This window comes from Podarcis filfolensis, assembly GCF_964270895.1.
Source record: "Podarcis filfolensis genome assembly, chromosome: 5".
NCBI classification, from domain to species: Eukaryota; Metazoa; Chordata; class Lepidosauria; order Squamata; family Lacertidae; genus Podarcis; species Podarcis filfolensis.
Window position 1 is genome coordinate 91,146,486 of NC_139608.1, and position 18,246 is coordinate 91,164,731.

The 18,246-nt window shown below is 45.1% G+C and overlaps 2 protein-coding genes and 1 long non-coding RNA gene across 19 annotated transcripts in view; 2 read left to right on the top strand and 1 right to left on the bottom strand.

Moving 5' to 3' along the window:
* Positions 1 to 4,692, top strand: part of LOC310763403 (WASH complex subunit 2-like) — a 43,643-nt gene extending 38,951 nt beyond the window's left edge. For all 11 annotated transcript variants that reach the window (XM_083615516.1, XM_083615522.1, XM_083615524.1 and 8 more), the window contains 3 exons: positions 26 to 634; positions 2,734 to 2,908; positions 4,271 to 4,692. In XM_083615516.1, the coding sequence (XP_083471642.1) occupies positions 26 to 634; positions 2,734 to 2,908; positions 4,271 to 4,410 (924 nt within the window). In that variant the 3' untranslated portion in view covers positions 4,411 to 4,692. The remainder of the gene's footprint in view (positions 1 to 25; positions 635 to 2,733; positions 2,909 to 4,270) is intronic.
* Positions 4,446 to 6,261, bottom strand: LOC310763607. The gene is made up of 2 exons (XR_014548712.1): positions 6,106 to 6,261; positions 4,446 to 4,937 (listed from the first exon to the last, which is right to left on the bottom strand). It is a non-coding gene; the product is annotated as an uncharacterized lncRNA (long non-coding RNA).
* A 132-nt stretch (positions 6,262 to 6,393) lies between these two features.
* ZFAND4 (zinc finger AN1-type containing 4) overlaps positions 6,394 to 18,246 on the top strand; it is a 30,566-nt gene continuing 18,713 nt past the window's right edge. For 3 of the 7 annotated variants that reach the window (XM_083615619.1, XM_083615616.1, XM_083615622.1), the window contains exons 1-4: positions 6,493 to 6,755; positions 10,666 to 10,977; positions 15,330 to 15,405; positions 15,494 to 15,561. In XM_083615619.1, coding sequence (XP_083471745.1) covers positions 10,794 to 10,977; positions 15,330 to 15,405; positions 15,494 to 15,561 — 328 coding nt within the window. In that variant the 5' untranslated portion in view covers positions 6,493 to 6,755; positions 10,666 to 10,793. Of the gene's footprint in view, positions 6,756 to 9,075; positions 9,183 to 10,665; positions 10,978 to 15,329; positions 15,406 to 15,493; positions 15,562 to 18,246 lie in introns of those variants that run through there. The other 4 variants (XM_083615620.1, XM_083615618.1, XM_083615617.1 and 1 more) reach the window with 4 other exon arrangements.

Here is an 18,246-nt window from a genome sequence, read left to right on the forward strand (position 1 = left end):
CACCTTGGCTTCATTGTTATTGCAGGGCAGAATCAAGGTGACTGGGAAACGAAGGCCACCTACCAGAAGTGCCAGGCGATTGGCCGCTCAAGGGGATAACTCGAATGACATGAACATTGCTGAGGACCCATCCCCACTTCTCTTCAAAGAAAGCTCTGTGCCACCAGCCACATTGCATCCCTCCAATGCAAAACTGCATAGGAAGGAAAACACTGAAGAATCTCAATCGCCTCTACCAACCAACAGCAGTGAGCAGCTGCACGAGGCAGCTGGTAGCCCTGGCTCAAAATCAGCAGCCCAGCCTAATGTGCATGATCTCTTTGAGTCAAACGATATTTTTGCTGACAGCATAGCATCTAAAGCGACCACGAGACCAAAGGCAAAGGTGGAAGCAGAGAGCCACTCGAGCCAGGTCCCTAAAGGTGGGGAAGGCTTGCCTGTTCCATTGGCATTGGATGGTGCAAATAGTGAAGGTCTCTTCCAGGCTGAAAAGCCCTCAAAGAAACCCGACCCCACTCCGTTCTTGGAGGATGAAGATGATCTCTTTGCCACTAGTAAAAAAACTGTGAAGAGGAAAGATCCAAAACCCATTCCTCAGTTAGTCCAGGATCCTTCCGTCCCAGATATTTTTGAGGTAATATAGAAACATAGAATTTTAGAGTTGGAAGAGACCTGCCAGTATGTGAATGTTAGAATCTTGTTCCTTCAGGCCTGGATACAGCTTCTTTTGTGCTCTGCTGCTTTTGCTTAGCACAGGGATAGGGAATGTGCATCTTCCAGATGTTGAGCTCCATTTCCCCGTCATTCCTGGCCATTGGCCTTGTTGGGGCCAATGGGAGTTGGGAGTCAGACAAGATAGGGAAGACCACAGCCTCCCTGTTCCTGGCTCAGCAACTCTGTAAGCGTGGCCAATAGTGAGGAAACAGTCCACTGCATAAATTCCTCCGAAAATTAGATAGCACAAGGGTGTGATGTCATATCGTAGAATGGGGAGGTGGTTATGTTGTGATTTGGAAATGTTGATTACCGTATTTTTTGTCCCATAGGACCCTCCGTCCCATAGGACGCACCTAGTTTTTTGGGGGGGAAATAAAGGGGAAAAAATTCCCTTTATTTCCCCCCCAAAACCAGGTCGGGGAAACCGAACCAGGCCAAGGAACAGCAGGATGGCGCCTCCTTGCTGTCCCCCGAGATTGTGGGGCTGGCCGATGTCTGCCCGGCGGGCGGGGCGTTCTGCTTCAGGGCGCCCCTCGCGCCGGGCTGCAGGCTGTTATCCGCAGCGTAGGGAGCCCTGCAGGACCTCCCGCAGGGCTGCCTAGACTGCGGATGTGTTCCCGAAGCGCCGGGCGCTCTGCTTTCAGGGCGCCCGACGCTCCGGGAAGCAGGGTGCTATCCGCAGCGTAGACAGCCCTGCGGGACCTCCCACAGGGCTGCTTAGGCTGCGGATGTGTTCCTGAAGCCTGGAGCGCACCGGCCCCTCTCGCTCTCCAAGCTTCAGCGAAAGCCTGCATTCGCCCCATAGGGCGCACCCAGATTTCCCCTTCATTTTTGGAGGGGAAAGAGTGCGTCCTATAGGGTGAAAATACGGTAACTCTGGAAGGATGTAGGAAACATAGGCATGTTTAACTTCTTCCTTGCCAGTCTCCTCCTTTTATCTGGTCTCTGTGGGTTTTCTTTCCTGGGCCAGCCTTTGAAACACGATGATACTTTCGCAACTCCTGAGTACAATTCACCCAGTTCATTTCCATTTCTTCCCTCCGCTGGATGATCTCAGTGAAGAGGCAGTTGCTTTAATCATCTATCAAGCATTTATGCAGATTTTGTTGTGATGTGTCGTGTGCTTTAAAATTCTTACACATTTGGCAGAAGTTATTAATGGGCTGCTTTATGTGTTACTGGAGTAGCAGGGAAGAGAATTTAACTTGGCTAGATTCTATGTTGTACCACTGACATCGGTGTCAGGTATCGCATACAGAGGTAACCTGAAAACTCACTTTTTAATTTTGGAATTATTTTTCAAATATAACAAAAAGAAACATTGCCAACTCACATCACACTTCTTTTTTATTTTTTTAAAAACCTTGCTGTGTAGCATATAAAGAAGTAACTTGCTCATGTTGATAGAAATGTGTTGATGCTGGAGAAAGATGGGTACATTTTGCAAATCTCACTGCAAAGGAGCTACGCATATTTTACCGTCAGCACCAGCTGAAGATATGCCTCTTTGCCCATAATTTTTTTTTTTTGGGGGGGGGGGCTCAGTTGATGAGGCCAGTTGCCAGTTAATTGCCTGCTGTACTGTGAACATTTAAGGATTTTTTATATATATATATATATAAAATGTTGATGTTTTATGTCTTTTTACTGCAGTTTTTGCGATTTTTGAATTGAATTGTTGTGTATGAGTTGTTGTGTTGTGACTTGTGATCTGCCCTAGGATTATTAACCAAGGAGGGGTGGGATAGAAATTTGATAAATACCATGATTACCTATAGCAGGGGACCCCAACCTTATTGGCTCCCAAGGCACATTTGAAAATTGAAGAAATGGCACAGGCACCACAAAACATTTAATTTCACAGACGAAAAACTGGTGATACTCATTGCCTCCAACCCCAAACCAGGCAGAATGAGAGCAGCTTTATTCTGAATTACCAGGCACCAAGTAGCGGGGGTAGGGAAATGTGGCTACACAAACTTGCCCTATACTGAAATTTCTCTTCTTTTATTCAAGGATGATATATTTGCATCAGAAGCCCTTAAGCCGCCTGTCAAAGCAAAATCGAAAGAGCTGGAAGTGAACCTGTTTGATGATGACGTTGACATCTTTGCCGATCTTGCAGTAAAACCAAAAGAAAGGAGTGCCAAAAAGAAGATGGAATCTAAATCTATATTTGATGAGGAGATAGGTAAGGAGTTAATGTAAGCAATTAGGTCTGTAATATGGTTACAAGTGCCAAGTGGTGGTTTTCATAGGGTAGAGAAAATTTATTATCTCCTCTGAATGAGCAGTTTGCATTGAAAGGATATCCCCCCATTGAAAGAAAATTCCCTCTGTAGCTATCCCAGTAATTATCAGTCCCCATCCCAGATGATGCTATAATTTGCATTTTGAAAAGCCTGCATAATGTGAAAGTGTGTTTCTTGTTAATACACGGCAGAGGGGTGCTGTGTTTTCAAATGTTCTGTTACTTCAAACAAAGTTTTGGTGTTAACTGCTTACACAATAGACTAAAATGTGAAACATCCAAGTATCTCAGTACTTGGCTCAAACGCTTTTGGCACAGTCAACAGCTCCTGTATCTGTCGTTACTGACCCACTAAATTCCATGAGCAGCAGGTTCAGTGTTGCTTCACAGGCAGTAGCTACTAACCTTGTTTTGTATCCTGTTAAATTCACACCAGTCACAAAACCTATTATTTGACTTTCACAACTCCATTTAAACCGTAATAATTTCCTTCTCATTTTCTAGAGATTTGGGGGTATCCATAGTTAGGATGGCAGAAAAAAATAAATACAGCAAATATGTACATACTTGATATTTTGTTTTTTTTTTATATAGCTAGAGACACTCTCCAAAAATAGAAAATGGAGAAGCAAATGGAGACAAAACTAAATGGGCAAATATGATGCAATTATTTCTGCTACACATTTAGTTACAGTAGGAAATTACATCTGGAATGGTCTAAAGGCTTTGTGAGTTTTGAGGAGGGATTTGACGTAAATAAGGGTGAAATTCCATAGAGACTATCTGGAAGGCAGTTTAAGAGCTAAGGGACGGAATGGGAGAAACGGCAGTTGTTTCAAAGAACAAGAATCTTATGGATACTAAAGTTCCGTCTTTTAATAGGAAAAAATAGAAAAGATTACTATCTCCCCATGTAATGTGCACTGATGAGTATCTTTCAAGATCATTAAAATGGCAAGAGACAGAATATTGTCTAGTTAATACTTGAGGCAGATCATGTAATTTTTGAGTCTGAGATAATCTCAGCAGGAGCTGGGAATTTTCCATGACCATTGCCTTTAAAACAATTCAGCAATGGGCGGAAAAGGGTGGTGGTGAAATGGAAGCCAGCAATTTCAAGTTGGCAAAACTTTAGAAGTCATTGGCAATATAAACCAGGTTCATCACACTTGCACACAGACAACATTCTCAGCCAAATGTAGCTTTTTTTTACCATTGGCAGTAATTGTATATTTCCATTTCCCATTCTCTCTCTCTCTCTCTCTCTCTCTCTCGTGTGTGTGTGTGTGTGTGTGTCTTTAGATGATATCTTCTCACCCAGTAGTCAGTCCAAGACAACCATCAAGAAGGCCCAGTCCTTTCAGGCAGCTTCAGGAACTAAATCCGAAATCAGAACATCAAGTACATTTGAAGACCCGCTCAATGTATTTGAAGGTCAATGAAAATGTAGCCGTTGACTCTTCTGTAACACTCTTATCCTGCTCAGTACTAATTCCCTTGCTTTCCGATTAAACTCCTGGTATGACGGAGCTGTTCAGGCTCGCATCTAAATATTTTTCCTTCCAGGGCATCAGAAGAAACATAGTGTTCCAAAAATAATTTCAGTACCCTGTAGCACTTCTGTTCCAGTTCAGTAGCTTATGCATTGACCTGCTAATGTATCTTTTGTACAGAGTATAGATTTTATTAATCAGAACTGTCAAAATAAATCTGATATTGATAAATACAATTTGTAAAACCAGTTTTTGTGTATGGGGTGTTAGGGGAGAGGAGTGGGACCTCTGGTGGGGGACGCATGCTCCTTCTGGGTTGCACCTTGGGTCTCCACCCTGCGCTCAGCTCTCACCTGTGGTTCCTAGAAGCTGCCACGATGTGGCTTCGAATGGCTGGCTAAACTTAATGGGGGTAGCCAGTGGGTCTCAAACCCTCTAGAGAGTCAGTCCAACAGTCAAAATGATTTCTGCACGTGCTGCAGAGAGAAAGGAGGGGCAGATGGGGCTCGTCAACCTGGAAAGGTAGCTCATCTAGGACAAAGGCTATTTTTGGGAAGAGTAAAGCCTAAGTAAGGTTCTACACCTTGCCAACAAAGGTCCGTATAGTTAAAGCTATGGTTTTCCTGGGAAAGATGAAGGGCACAAGGAGAAGGGGATGACAGAGGATGAGATGGTTGGATAGTGTTCTCGAAGCTACCAGCATGAGTTTGACCAAACTGCGGGAGGAAGACAGGAGGGCCTGGAGTGCTCTGGTCCATGGGGTCACGAAGAGTCGGACACGACTAAACGACTAAACAACAACAACATGGTTTTCCCAGTAGCGATGTATGGAAGTGAGAGCTGGACCATAAAGAAGGCTGATCGCCGAAGAATGGATGCTTTTGAATTACGGTGCTGGAGGAGACTCTTGAGAGTCCCATGGACTGCAAGAAGATCAAACCTCTCCATTCTGAAGGAAATCAGCCCTGAGTGCTCACTGGAAGGACAGATCCTGAAGCTGAGACTCCAAGACTTTGGCCACCTCATGAGAAGAGAAGACTCCCTGGAAAAGACCCTGATGTTGGGAAAGATGGAGGGCACAAGGAGAAGGGGACGACAGAGGACAAGATGGTTGGACAGTGTTCCGAAGCTACCAGCATGAGTTTGACCAAACTGCGGGAGGCAGTGGAAGACAGGAGTGCCTGGCGTGCTCTGGTCCATGGGGTCACGAAGAGTCGGACATGACTAAACGACTAAACAACAACAACAAGGTCCTACACAAATCCAGAGTGGAAGGAGGCGTCTCGTACACCTCCTTCCAGCAACTCCCGCAGCCAAGCTGGTGCCAAACGTATTGCTCTGCTTTCTTTTGGATCCCATGTCATCTGGGTAGCCCAGGACTCCCATGCACATTGTGTCTGGGTAGCACCCAAAGGCGCATTCCATTTTCTCTCCATACAGATGGGGGCTTATTTCCTGTCTCCCAATATTCTTAAACAGGCATAGGAAACCTTTGGCCCTCCAGATGTTTTGGGACTACAATTCCCAGCATCCCTGACCAGTGGGCCTGTTAGCTAGGGATCATGGGAGTTGTAGTCCCAAAACATCTGGAGGGCCGAAGGTTGCCTATGCCTGTCCTTAAGACTCCCAAGGGTGGAAGCAAACCTGAGAGCTTATCTTTTTGGCGTTGCTTTTGTGATAGGCGCTAACCCATTGCCCTGACCGCATGTCTCCCTCCTAGTTACTGGAATGCCAGACGCGAGTAGTCCACCTTTTTTAACTAGGACTCGGTTACCACGAAACTACATTTCCCGGCAGCTCTTGCGGGCCTTGCGGAAGCGCCGCGGGCGCGTTGCTAGCGGCAACGCGGGTCCCAACATCCGGGGTCCCTCCCACGCTCCGTTAACGACCAACAGCGCCCCGGCGTCGGCAGGAAGTTCCGCCCCCCGCTCTTTCCCAGCCGCGGGAGCGCCCGGCGATTGGGCGGCGGCGCTCGAGAGGGCGGAGACCTCTGAGCGGCTTGGCCCGGAGCCCGCCTGCCCGCGTCACAAAGGCCCGGTGGGCGGACGAGGGAGGAGGCGGGCTGCGCGCCGCGTTGCGAGGGGAGGGGGCGGGCGGGAGTGAGTGAGTGAGTGCGGCTAACGGCAGCGGCGGCCGCCGGTTCTCCTTCCGCGCCTTCCTCCCAGCCTTCTCGTGATGGTCGCGTGTTCGGCGGCGGCGGCGGCACCGGTGGTCCTGTGAGGCGGCGCTTGGTCCCGCCCCGTCCAGCGACCGAAGGGGGAAGAGCGGGAGAGGCGGAGGCGACCGGCGGGCAGGTGAGGAGGATGAGGCGGCCGTTGCGCTCTTTCCCCGCCTCCCTCCTTCGCGTGGATTTGTCATGTCATTTGTTATATATTTATTGTCCTGACAGGGACTCAAGGAAGTCTACTAGTTATTTAGAGTGAGAGAGAGAGTAGTTTTATAGCGAGCGATAGATAGATAGAGTTATATAACTATGTATATATAGTTATAGATAGGTTTATATAATAATAATAATAACAATTATTATTATTATTATTATTAATAATTTATTATTTATACCCCGCCCATCTGGCTGGGTTTCCCCAGCCACTCTGGGCGGCTTCCAACAGAACAGTAAAAGACAATAACCTATTAGATCTAGATATAGATCCTGTATAGATGTAAATATAGTTATAGATAGTTTTATATGGATCAAGTTACAGTTTTATATACTATGTACATATATATATATATATATATATACACACATATATACAGTGGTGCCCCGCAAGACGAACGCCTCGCAAGACGAAAAACCCGCTAGACGAAAGGGTTTTCCGTTTTTCGATGCGCTTCGCAGGACGAATTTCCCTATGGGCTTCCTTCGCAAGACGAAAGCCCATAGGGAAATCTCCAGGACAGCGGGGAAGCGCAGCGCGTCTTCCCCACTGTCCTCGGACCTCCTCCGAAGGCTGCCGGTGGGGCGGAGAGACCTTCTCCCTGCGCCAGCCTTCGGATGGCTGTCCTGAAGACTTGCGGTGGGAGGAGGGTTTTCCTTCCCACCGCCAACATTCAGAATGCTGTTCTGAATGTTGGCGGTGGGGAGGAAAAACCCTCCTCCCACCGCAAGCCCCGGGAACAGAGGAGAAGCGCTGCGCGCCTTCCCCTCTGTTCCCGGACCTGTCCTGAAGGCTTGCGGTGGGGAGAAAAGCCCTTCTCCACACCGCCAGCCTGGCAAGCGGTCTCCATAGGAACACATTAATTGATTTTCAGTGCATTCCTACGGGAAACCGTGCTTCGCAAGACGAAAAACTCGCAAGAAGAAAAAGCTTGCGGAACGAATTAATTTCGTCTTGCGAGGCACCACTGTATATAAAACACTATCTATCTCTATATATATCTATATATTGATATCTATCTATCTATATATATGATAGTTCCTATGTATAGGCTTCACCTCAGTGTTTAGTTCCCACGCCTTTCCCTTGCAAAGAGTACGAGAAGCGCATCCTCTCGTGCACACCCTTTGAATTTTAAACTTTTTTTTTGCAAGGGTTCCCGCGGCCAAGTATTACGAGCCTCATACAGCAGAGGTTGAAACACAAGTGTTCACGTTTCCTTCTTGATGCCAACGCAGCGAATGGAATTTTATGCACATTGAATCCGCAGCTAGCGCACGTTGAACTCGTGTGCATTCGGCTTTATGTGCTTGGCAAAAAAAAAAAATGTTAAAAGGTGGTGGGGTTCTGGTGAAAATGACTTGGGCAACGCCGCCTGCCATTGGGTTTTGACTATACACGATTATGGCTTTCGGCACGCTCCCTAGAATGTAATGTAAGTTGCGGACTTAGTGTATATGGTTATTTCCCCAAAGTTTACCCCCTTCCCCATTTTTATTCCTACATCCCTTTTATTCATATCATTGAGATTGTTAATAGAAAACAAACAAAAAATGATTCCCCCTCCCAAGTTTATTTATGATTTCCTTTATTCGTATTATTGAGATTGTTAATAGATAAAAACAAACCCTTAATAAATTACTCATGCTATACAGGCTTCAAGTTTCAGCTGCAGGGTGCTGTAGGCAATTGTCACTTTGGCACACTGCACTACCTTTGGCACACTGCACTAACTGGAAGTTAGTCCAGAGGCTGCCAGTCGGAACCAGAAGCCCAAAGCCGCTCCTTGAAGTGCCAGGTTCATAATGGGAGACCTCTTCCTCCTTGGCATCCAGAGTGAGCAATAGCAGTTTTCAGCCTCTTAAACTTCACAGCTCTCGACCTTAAGGCTGCTTTGCTGAAAGGCTAATGAGCATAGTCAGGTCGGCAGTGGTGAAGCTGTGGGTTTTGCTTCTTTCTGTGCAACTGCTTCACAAGTATTTCAGTTTCAAAGCCCCATTTCCCACACAGTGTTTGTTGGATTTCATAAATCTGGGCTGAATTGCGCTAGTGAAGTAAAAAGGTCATGCTTGTTTCCACTGCTCAGCCCAGGTACTCTAGCCACCTTCCCACTGAAATGTTTGATTGACTTAGGCTGCGATTCCGTGCATGTTTACTTAGCGGTAAGCCATGTTGAATGCAATTGCTCATACTTCTGAATAAACGTGCATGGAATTGGGATGTTAGAGATTGTACAGCAATCTCTTGTGTGAACTTCTAGAAGCCCTTACAATGACAGACAGACAAAACAATCGGCGCAGCCTAGAGCACACAGCTGGCTGCTTCCATTCGGGACAGCAGGAGGTATGCTTAATTTATCGTACCTGTTTGGTTACTGTTTATAATTTGGCCCAAAATCAGATGTGAAGCAAGGAAAGTGAACTTTCCAAGTGCCTAACTTGTGTGCTTGCCTTCATGGCTTGCTAAACATCTGCCCACGTTATCAAGTATGCTGCTTTATGTGTTGCAAAACGTAGAACAGTTTTGAAAATAATAAATAACCCAGTAATTAAATTTTCTACCTTTCAAATTTAAAGCTAAACCGGGTGAGGGTAGCTGATGGGTGTCAAACCCTCAGTGAGTTAGGGACTTCCCCAGTGTGCTGTAGAGGGAAGTAAGAGGCAGGTGGGGTTTGTCAACCTGGGAAGGTAGCCTATCTACGAGAAGGAAAACTCTGGTCCTAAACCTCCGCTGCCTTGAGGGATATCTTCAGGAGAAGAAAAGGCTAAGGAGGAAACCATACACAAATCCGTAGTGGAGTCCTGAAGACGATTGGATGGCGTCTTGTACGCCTCCTCCTGGCAACTCCTGCAGCCAAGCTGTTGCCAAACGCATTGCTCTGCTTTCTTTTGGACCACATCATCAAGACCAAGAGGAGTGTCTTGTCTTTGGGGCAGCCCAGGACCCCCATACACACTGTCCAGGCTTGCACACCATGGAAGGTCACTTTGGTGCTGCAAACACTGGGTTGACTTCATCCCCAGAGGCATACTGCATTGTTTTTCGGGGCAGACGGATGCATACCCGAGTTAACTCATTGAAGGGCCTTGACCAGTATGTGTGATTTTGCAGATATTCTACCTCCTTAGCTTCTTGCAAGCGAGTGGTTATGTACTGCATGTGTGAATAGAAAAGAATTCAGTTATGATACAACAGTGCTTAATATCGATTTATTAGTTTGTTTAAATATCGCTGAGAAAATTACTCCCGAGTCAAATAACGGCCCAGACAAGCAAATGTTTTGATGGGTGATAGTGTAAGCACGAAGGGACGTGGGTGGCGCTGTGGGTTAAACCCCAGAGCCTAGGACTTGCCGATCAGAAGGTCAGCAGTTCGAATCCCCGCAACGGGGTGAGCTCCCGTTGCTCAGTCCCTGCTCCTGCCCACCTAGCAGTTCGAAAGCATGACAAAGTGCAAGTAGATAAATAGGTACCGCTCCGGCGGGAAGGTAAACGGCGTTTCCGTGCGCTGCTCTGGTTCGCCAGAAACGGCTTAGTCATGCTGGCCACATGACCCGGAAGCTGTACGCCGGCTCCGTTGGCCAATAAAGCGAGATGAGCGCCGCAACCCCAGAGTTGGCCACAACTGGACCTAATGGTCAGGGGTCCCTTTACCATTTTAGTGTAAGCACAGTCCATAAACAGTCCCTTCTTTTGACCTGTCAGGTAACTATTTTGTGTCACAACTCAAGCAAGAAGTTCAGAGACAATTGTTTGTTTGTTGTTTGTTTTTTGAAAAATGTTGTTTTCCTCAAATACCATGTTTACTGACTCTGTGTCCGTCTTAGGTGCAAACTTTGAAACATGAACAGCATCACCCATGTCCCGTGTTCAGAGCTGACTTGGCTTGTCGTGGAGCTCAGAGCCGAACGCTTCCCAACTGACTTTCCCACAAGGCATTTTTAAAGTACCTAGAATGGCCAACAAGAAAGAACCTCCTTTCTACAATGATAATAACATGGGACCATGCCATTACAAATTTGCTTTCTATGAGACTATGGAGCTCTTCATTGAAACTCTAACAGGAACATGCTTTGAGCTGCTGGTATCTCCTTTTGAAACAGTAATTTCTGTGAAAACTAAAATCCAGAGATTGGAAGGTTCGTGTCCTTTTAAGTTATAAAAATCTAGAAAGGTTTTTAACTTAGCACTTGAAAAGGCGGTTATTTTATAGAAAACATGCCATTGTGATCTGTAATGCAGTGGTGATCGGTGTAAAGAGCTAACTAGCAGTGTGAAATACAGTGGTACCTCTGGATGCGAACGGGATCCGTTCCGGAGCACCGTTCGCATCCAGAAGCGAATGCAACCCGCAATTCGGTGCTTCTGCGCATGACATCATTTTGACCGTCTGCGCATGCGCGAGCGGCGAAACCCGGAAGTAGCACGCTCCATTACTTCCGGGTCGCCGCAGCGCACAACCCGAAAATACTTATCCCAAAGCTACTTCAACCCGAGGTATGACTCTACCTGGAAGATGGAGCAAGCTTGTTTTCTCCTGCCACAGAGAGGAGATTCTGACTAAACGTCAGGAAGAACTTTTGGATGGTAAGATCTGTTTGACCGTAGAACACACTCCATTGGAAGGTGGTGTACCTTCATGAAGTTTTAAGCAGAGATTGGGTGGCCATCCGTCATGGATGCTTTAGTTGAGATTCCTTCATTACAGGGGGTTGGACTAGATGTTCCTCGGGATCCCCAGCTCTGCAATTCTAGGATCTACCATGTGACAGCCCTTTAGATATTTGAAGATGGCTGTCATATCTCCTTTCAGGCTCCTCTTTTCCAGGTTCAGCCATGCCTCAAAAGGATTGGTTTCCAGGCCCTTTATTATATTGGTTGCCCTTCTCTGCACCGGTTCCAGCTTACCAATATCCTTAAATTGTGGTGTCCAGAACTGGACAGGATTGCAGGTTGGGTCTGACCAAGGCAGAATAGAGTAGTATTACTACTTCCCTTGAACCTAAGGCCCATGGGCCAGAAGCAGCCCATGAGGGTCGCTTAACTGGCCCATGAGCCACCCCCGAACCGAGCCGCCCGCTCAGTGAGTCCCCGCACGCTACGTTAAACCGATGCTGAGCTGCACAGGGACTCTTTATCAACGACTTGGATGATGGACTCAAGGGCATCCTGATCAAATTTGCAGATGACACCAAACTGGGAGGGGTGGCTAACACCCCAGAGGACAGGATCACACTTCAAAACGACCTTGACAGATTAGAGAACTGGGCCAAAACAAACAAGATGAATTTTAACAGGGAGAAATGTAAAGTATTGCACTTGGGCAAAAAAAATGAGAGGCACAAATACAAGATGGGTGACACCTGGCTTGAGAGCAGTACATGTGAAAAGGATCTAGGAGTCTTGGTTGACCACAAACTTGACATGAGCCAACAGTGTGACGCGGCAGCTAAAAAAGCCAATGCAATTCTGGGCTGCATCAATAGGAGTATAGCATCTAGATCAAGGGAAGTAATAGTGCCACTGTATTCTGCTCTGGTCAGACCTCACCTGGAGTACTATGTCCAGTTCTGGGCACCACAGTTCAAGAAGGACACTGACAAACTGGAACGTGTTCAGAGGAGGGCAACCAAAATGGTCAAAGGCCTGGAAACGATGCCTTATGAGGAACGGCTAAGGGAGCTGGGCATGTTTAGCCTGGAGAAGAGGAGGTTAAGGGGTGATATGATAGCCATGTTCAAATATATAAAAGGATGTCACATAGAGGAGGGAGAAAGGTTGTTTTCTGCTGCTCCAGAGAAGCGGACACGGAGCAATGGATCCAAACTACAAGAAAGAAGATTCCACCTAAACATTAGGAAGAACTTCCTGACAGTAAGAGCTGTTCGACAGTGGAATTTGCTGCCAAGGAGTGTGGTGGAGTCTCCTTCTTTGGAGGTCTTTAAGCAGAGGCTTGACAATCATATGTCAGGAGTGCTCTGATGGTGTTTCCTGCTTGGCAGGGGGTTGGACTCGATGGCCCTTGTGGTCTCTTCCAACTCTATGATTCTATGATTCTCTTCCGTGGCTCCGGAAATCGCTTCTGGGCATGCGCAGGCGTGATTTCCAGCGCTGCACCGGTCCAGCCCACGGAGGATCTCTGTGGGAGTGATCTGGCCCATGCCGGGTAAGCCTTCCCGACCCCTGATCTGGACACTGTGCTTCTGCTGATGCAGCCTAGAATAGCATTAGCCTTTTCTGCTGCTGCATCACACTGTTGACTCATGTTCAGCTTGTGGTCTACTAAGACCCCGTGAACCTTTCCACGTGTACAACTGGTAATCCCGGTGTCTCCCATCCTATATTTCTGCAGCTGGTTCTTCCTGCCTAAGTGTGGAACTTGGCATTTGTCCCTTTTTGAAATTCATTTTGTTAGTTTGGGCCCAGGTCTCCAATCAGTTAAGGTCATTTTGAATCCCGATTCTGTCTTCTGTGGCAGTAGCTACCCCTCCCAGTTTGGTGTCACCTGCAAATTTGATGAGCATCCATTCAACAACATCCATTGAATTGTACTGGTATTTTGTTTTTTACATAAGTTTAGAATTCTCATTGAGGTATATCATTGAGGTATTTAAAAAGACAGTGAATTAGCCAATTTAAATGATAGCTGATACGTTTTGGTAGTAACTTATTCTTAAAAATACCTACACTTTTCTGTATGAGTAATCTATCAACTGTTCATGCTATAGAAGTACAGTGGTACCTTGAGTTACATACGCTTCAGGTTACAGACTCCGCTAACCCAGAAATAGTGCTTCAGGTTAAGAACTTTGCTTCAGGATGAGAACAGAAATCGTGCTCTGGCAGCGCGGCAGCTGCAGGAGGCCCCATTAGCTAAAGTGGTGCTTCAGGTTAAGAACAGTTTCAGGTTAAGTACGGACCTCCGGAACGAATTAAGTACTTAACCTGAGGTACCACTGTATCTTCAGAGAGTTCATCATTAGTGCTTGCTTTCACAAGAACCCAAGTACTCACTGGTAGTAGTTTTAACATCTAAATGCTCAGAAGTTTCAGCTAGTGCAAAATTCAGTACCCCAGCATTGTACACAGCAAGCCAAGATTTGTTGCTCTAGTGTCCTAGGATCAGTCTCTTTAGCCACCATGAGTGCTCTCAGACAGCATTAAAAAAATTCTTATCAGTTAACTTTATATTGATCTCTTTACATTGTAATACGATACTCAATACTACATTGACACAGTCAACAAGCTCTGCCCAAAAGGAAATAAGAACAGAACCTTCCCAAATCATATGGGTTAAATTTGCCTGGTCTCTGTTGCAACAACAGTAAATAGCAATGATGGTCATACGGTTTTTGGAGAGGAGTCCAGTGATCTCAAATGGTTGCCATGGGGGCATGGCATAACACATCATGACTCTGGTGTGGGGCATGGCATAACATAACACAACACAGCTCTCCTGGAGAGAATAGAATACAGTCGTTTCCTTCTTACCTGCATAAGATCACCTTAGAGAATGGCATGTCATGTGAGATCAAACAGCTAGGAATTGGGAGATGGAGCCTTTTCGGTGGTGGCACTAACCTCTGGAATGCCATCCTGTGGGTTCCTACTTTGGACGTAGAGTGAAATTGATTTGCGGTAATTTCAAGATAGATGAAAGGCACACCTTGCACAGCGTGTCGCTTGCAAGTTTCTTGTTGCATCTGGTTCCTTGCTTTTGGAAGCAGGCTAGTTCAAACCATGAACTTTTCAAGCAAAGTAGCTACAGTAGTATCTTGGTTTACGAACTTAATCCGTTCCAGAAGTCCGTTCTTAAACAGAGATGCGCTTTCCCTATTGAGGCCTCCCACCGCCCGTGCCCTTCCACCGTTCAGATTCCGTTCTTAGACCAAGGTAAAGTTACGAAAGCAAGACACTATTTCCGGTTTTGCGGAGTTTGTAAACCAAATCGTTCTTAAACCGGACTGTTCTTAAACCGAGGTACCACTGTATTCTGTTTTTATGTTGTTACCATTTAATCTCAAGGACAGAAATGGGTATAAGTAGTTTGTGTTCACTTGATAGTAATGTACGGGTGTTCCTTTATATACAGTGGTACCTCGGGTTAAGTCCGTTCTTAACCTGAAACTGTTCTTAACCTGAAGCACCACTTTAGCTAATGGGGTCTCCTGCTGCCGCCGCGCCGCCAGAACCCGATTTCTGTTCTTATCCTGAAGCAAAGTTCTTAACCTGAAGCACTATTTCTGGGTTAGCGGAGTGTGTAACCTGAAGCGTATGTAACCTGAAGCGTATGTAACCCGAGGTACCACTGTATTTTCAAGGCATTTTCTACTACGTATTCACGTCTTTTCAGCTCTTTAGTACCTTTAACCTAAATGAATTTACATAACTAAGTATACTTACAATTAATTTCAGTGGTTTACCATGGTGATTTGGGGCACAGCTTTACAAGCTCAGTAAGCCAATTAAAATTTATCGATGTCATTTTAAGGTATCCCCGTATCTCAGCAACACTTAATCTGGAATAATGTAGAGCTGGAGGACGACTATTGCTTGAATGATTACAAGTGAGTATTTAAATGCAATTACAGATGTTTCTAAATACCATTTCTGTTGTGGGCAAAAGGCTACAAAACATTTTTGATTGGTTTACAGCATTTCAGAGGGCTGCACTTTGAAGTTGATATTGGCAATGCGAGGTGGACCTATTAATACTAGAAGAGGTAGGTGCCTATTAAATTGTCTCTGAAGTATTTTTTGCAAAGTCAGTACAATCCACCTGAAAGCTAAACTTACTATGATCCCACTGACGGGTGAGAGGGAGTAAATCACATGCTTCACTTTCCCATTATGGATCACATGCTTAACTATTGAAGTGAATGAGAGCTTCTTTCCTTTTTGTGCTTCTGTTCAGTAATAAATCAATTACACCCCAGTGACGTAAGAGTTAAAGTGCTGTGGTAATTGATTCTATATACTTCTGCCCGCTGTGGGTTAAACCACAGAGCCTAGGACTTGCCAATCGGAAGGTTGGCGGTTCGAATCCCCGCAACGGGGTGAGCTCCCGTTGCTCGGTCCCTGCTCCTGCCAACCTAGCAGTTCGAAAGCATGCCAGTGCAAGTATATAAATAGGTACTACTCCGGCGGGAAGGTAAACGGCGTTTCCGTGAGCTGCTCTGGTTCGCCAGAAGTGGCTTAGTCATGCTGGCCACATGACCCGGAAGCTGTACGCCAGCTCCCTCGGCCAATAAAGCGAGATGAGCGCCACAACCCCAGAGTCGGCCACGACTGGACCTAATGGTCAGGGGTCCCTTTACCTTTACCTTTTTAGTAACTTGGCAATAGGCCCCCACGTCTGGTAAAAGGCCCAACCTATATATCTCGCCCCAAGAGTTATTGGATCATTCTCTCTTCACCACTAAAGTATCGCTGTGTAGTTTGGGCTGAAATTTTTGCCTGCCATTTGCATCTTCCTTTAGCTGTTGCAGCGCAAGCCTTGGTGTACCTACAAGAGGATAATTGTTGGGTAGCCACAATTGTTGGGTAGGAACGAAAAAGGGAACCTCAAAAGTATATTCGTTTCTTTGACTTGTTAGATTCAAATCTAGACTTAAATTGGACAATCATATTAAAAGCTAATTGCTTTCCAAAAAAAAAAAAGGAAAAATAACAGCAACATAGTTGTAATTTTATTTTTACAAATTCTTTAAAGAAAAGTGGGAGAAACTACTCTTTGCGTCCTTCCTGCCATTGTAATGCCTGCAATAAAATAGTAGGTGCAGAGGCAGGCAGAGTGGCCAGTTATTACACTTACATGCAAGGGAAGATACCACATTTTTATTTCCAAAATCAGTGAAATGACGAAACAAACATTGTGAGACGTGTGTTCTTAGCGCTCGCTCAGATGTTTTTTTTTTAATAAATGTTTATTAGGATTTTACAACACATAAAAATCAAACAAATACATATCAACACAAAAAACAAAAAATACACACTTAGTAAAAAACAAGAAAAAGAAAAAGAATCCACTTTCAAATTTCAAGGTTCTATAGCCCTCTTTCCTGACCTCCTCACATCTCCCTTTTTTGTGTTCCTCTTTATTCCATCAAATTCAGCAAATTCTAACCCTCTTTCACATCTCATTTATAATTGTGTACTCCCACTTGTTATATCTCTAATTTCCCCTCTTTTTTAGATCCTTTTTTTTTTATACCTCTTTTAACCATATCCCAAATGCCGTGTTGCCTTTACATCCCACATCATTCTAACATTCAAACAATTTACTATATTTCTGTAGATAATCCTTGAACTTTTTCCAGTCCTCTTCCATCAACTCTTCTCCCAGGTCTCGGATTCTGCCGGTCATTTCTGCCATCTCCATATAGTCTATCACTTGCATCTGCCATTCTTCCACGGTGGGCAAATCTTGTGTCTTCCAATATTTAGCGAGAAGTATTCTTGCTGCTGTTGTTGCGTACATAAAAAATGTTCTGTCTTTCTTTGGCACCAATTGGCCGACTATGCCCAAAAGGAAGGCCTCTGGTTTCTTAGGAAAGGTAAATTTAAATACCTTCTTCAGTTCATTATAGATCATTTCCCAGTAAGCCTTAACCTTTGGGCACGTCCACCAAAGATGAAAGAATGTTCCCTCAGCTTCTTTACATTTCCAACACTTGTTATCAGGCAGGTGATAAATTTTTGCAAGCTTAACTGGGGTCATGTACCACCTGTAAATCATTTTCATAATATTCTCCTTTAAGGCATTACATGCCGTAAACTTCATACCGGTGGTCCACAACTGTTCCCAGTCAGCAAACATAATATTATGACCTACATCTTGCGCCCATTTGATCATAGCTGATTTGACCGTTTCATCCTGTATATTCCATTTTAACAGCAAGTTATACATTCTTGACAAGATCTTAATTTTCGGTTCTAGCAATTCTATTTCCAACTTTGATTTTTCCACCTGGAAACCAATTTTTTTATCCAAATTATAGGCCTCTCTTATTTGATAGTAATGAAGCCAATCTCGCACTTTATCTTTTAGTTTCTCAAAACTCTGCAACTTCAATTTGTCACCTTCTTGCTCCAGAATTTCCCAATATTTTGGCCATTTGGCCTCCATATTGAGCTTTTTCTGAGCCTTAGCTTCCATTGGCGAAAGCCACCTTGGGGTTTTATTTTCCAATAAGTCTTTGTATCTTATCCAGACATTAAACAATGCTTTCCTGACAATATGGTTTTTGAATGCCTTATGTGCTTTAACCTTGTCATACCACAAATATGCATGCCACCCAAAAACGTTATTGAAACCTTCTAAATCCAAAATGTCTGTGTTCTCAAGAAGTAGCCAGTCTTTCAACCAGCAGAAAGCTGCTGATTCATAGTACAGTTTAAGGTCTGGC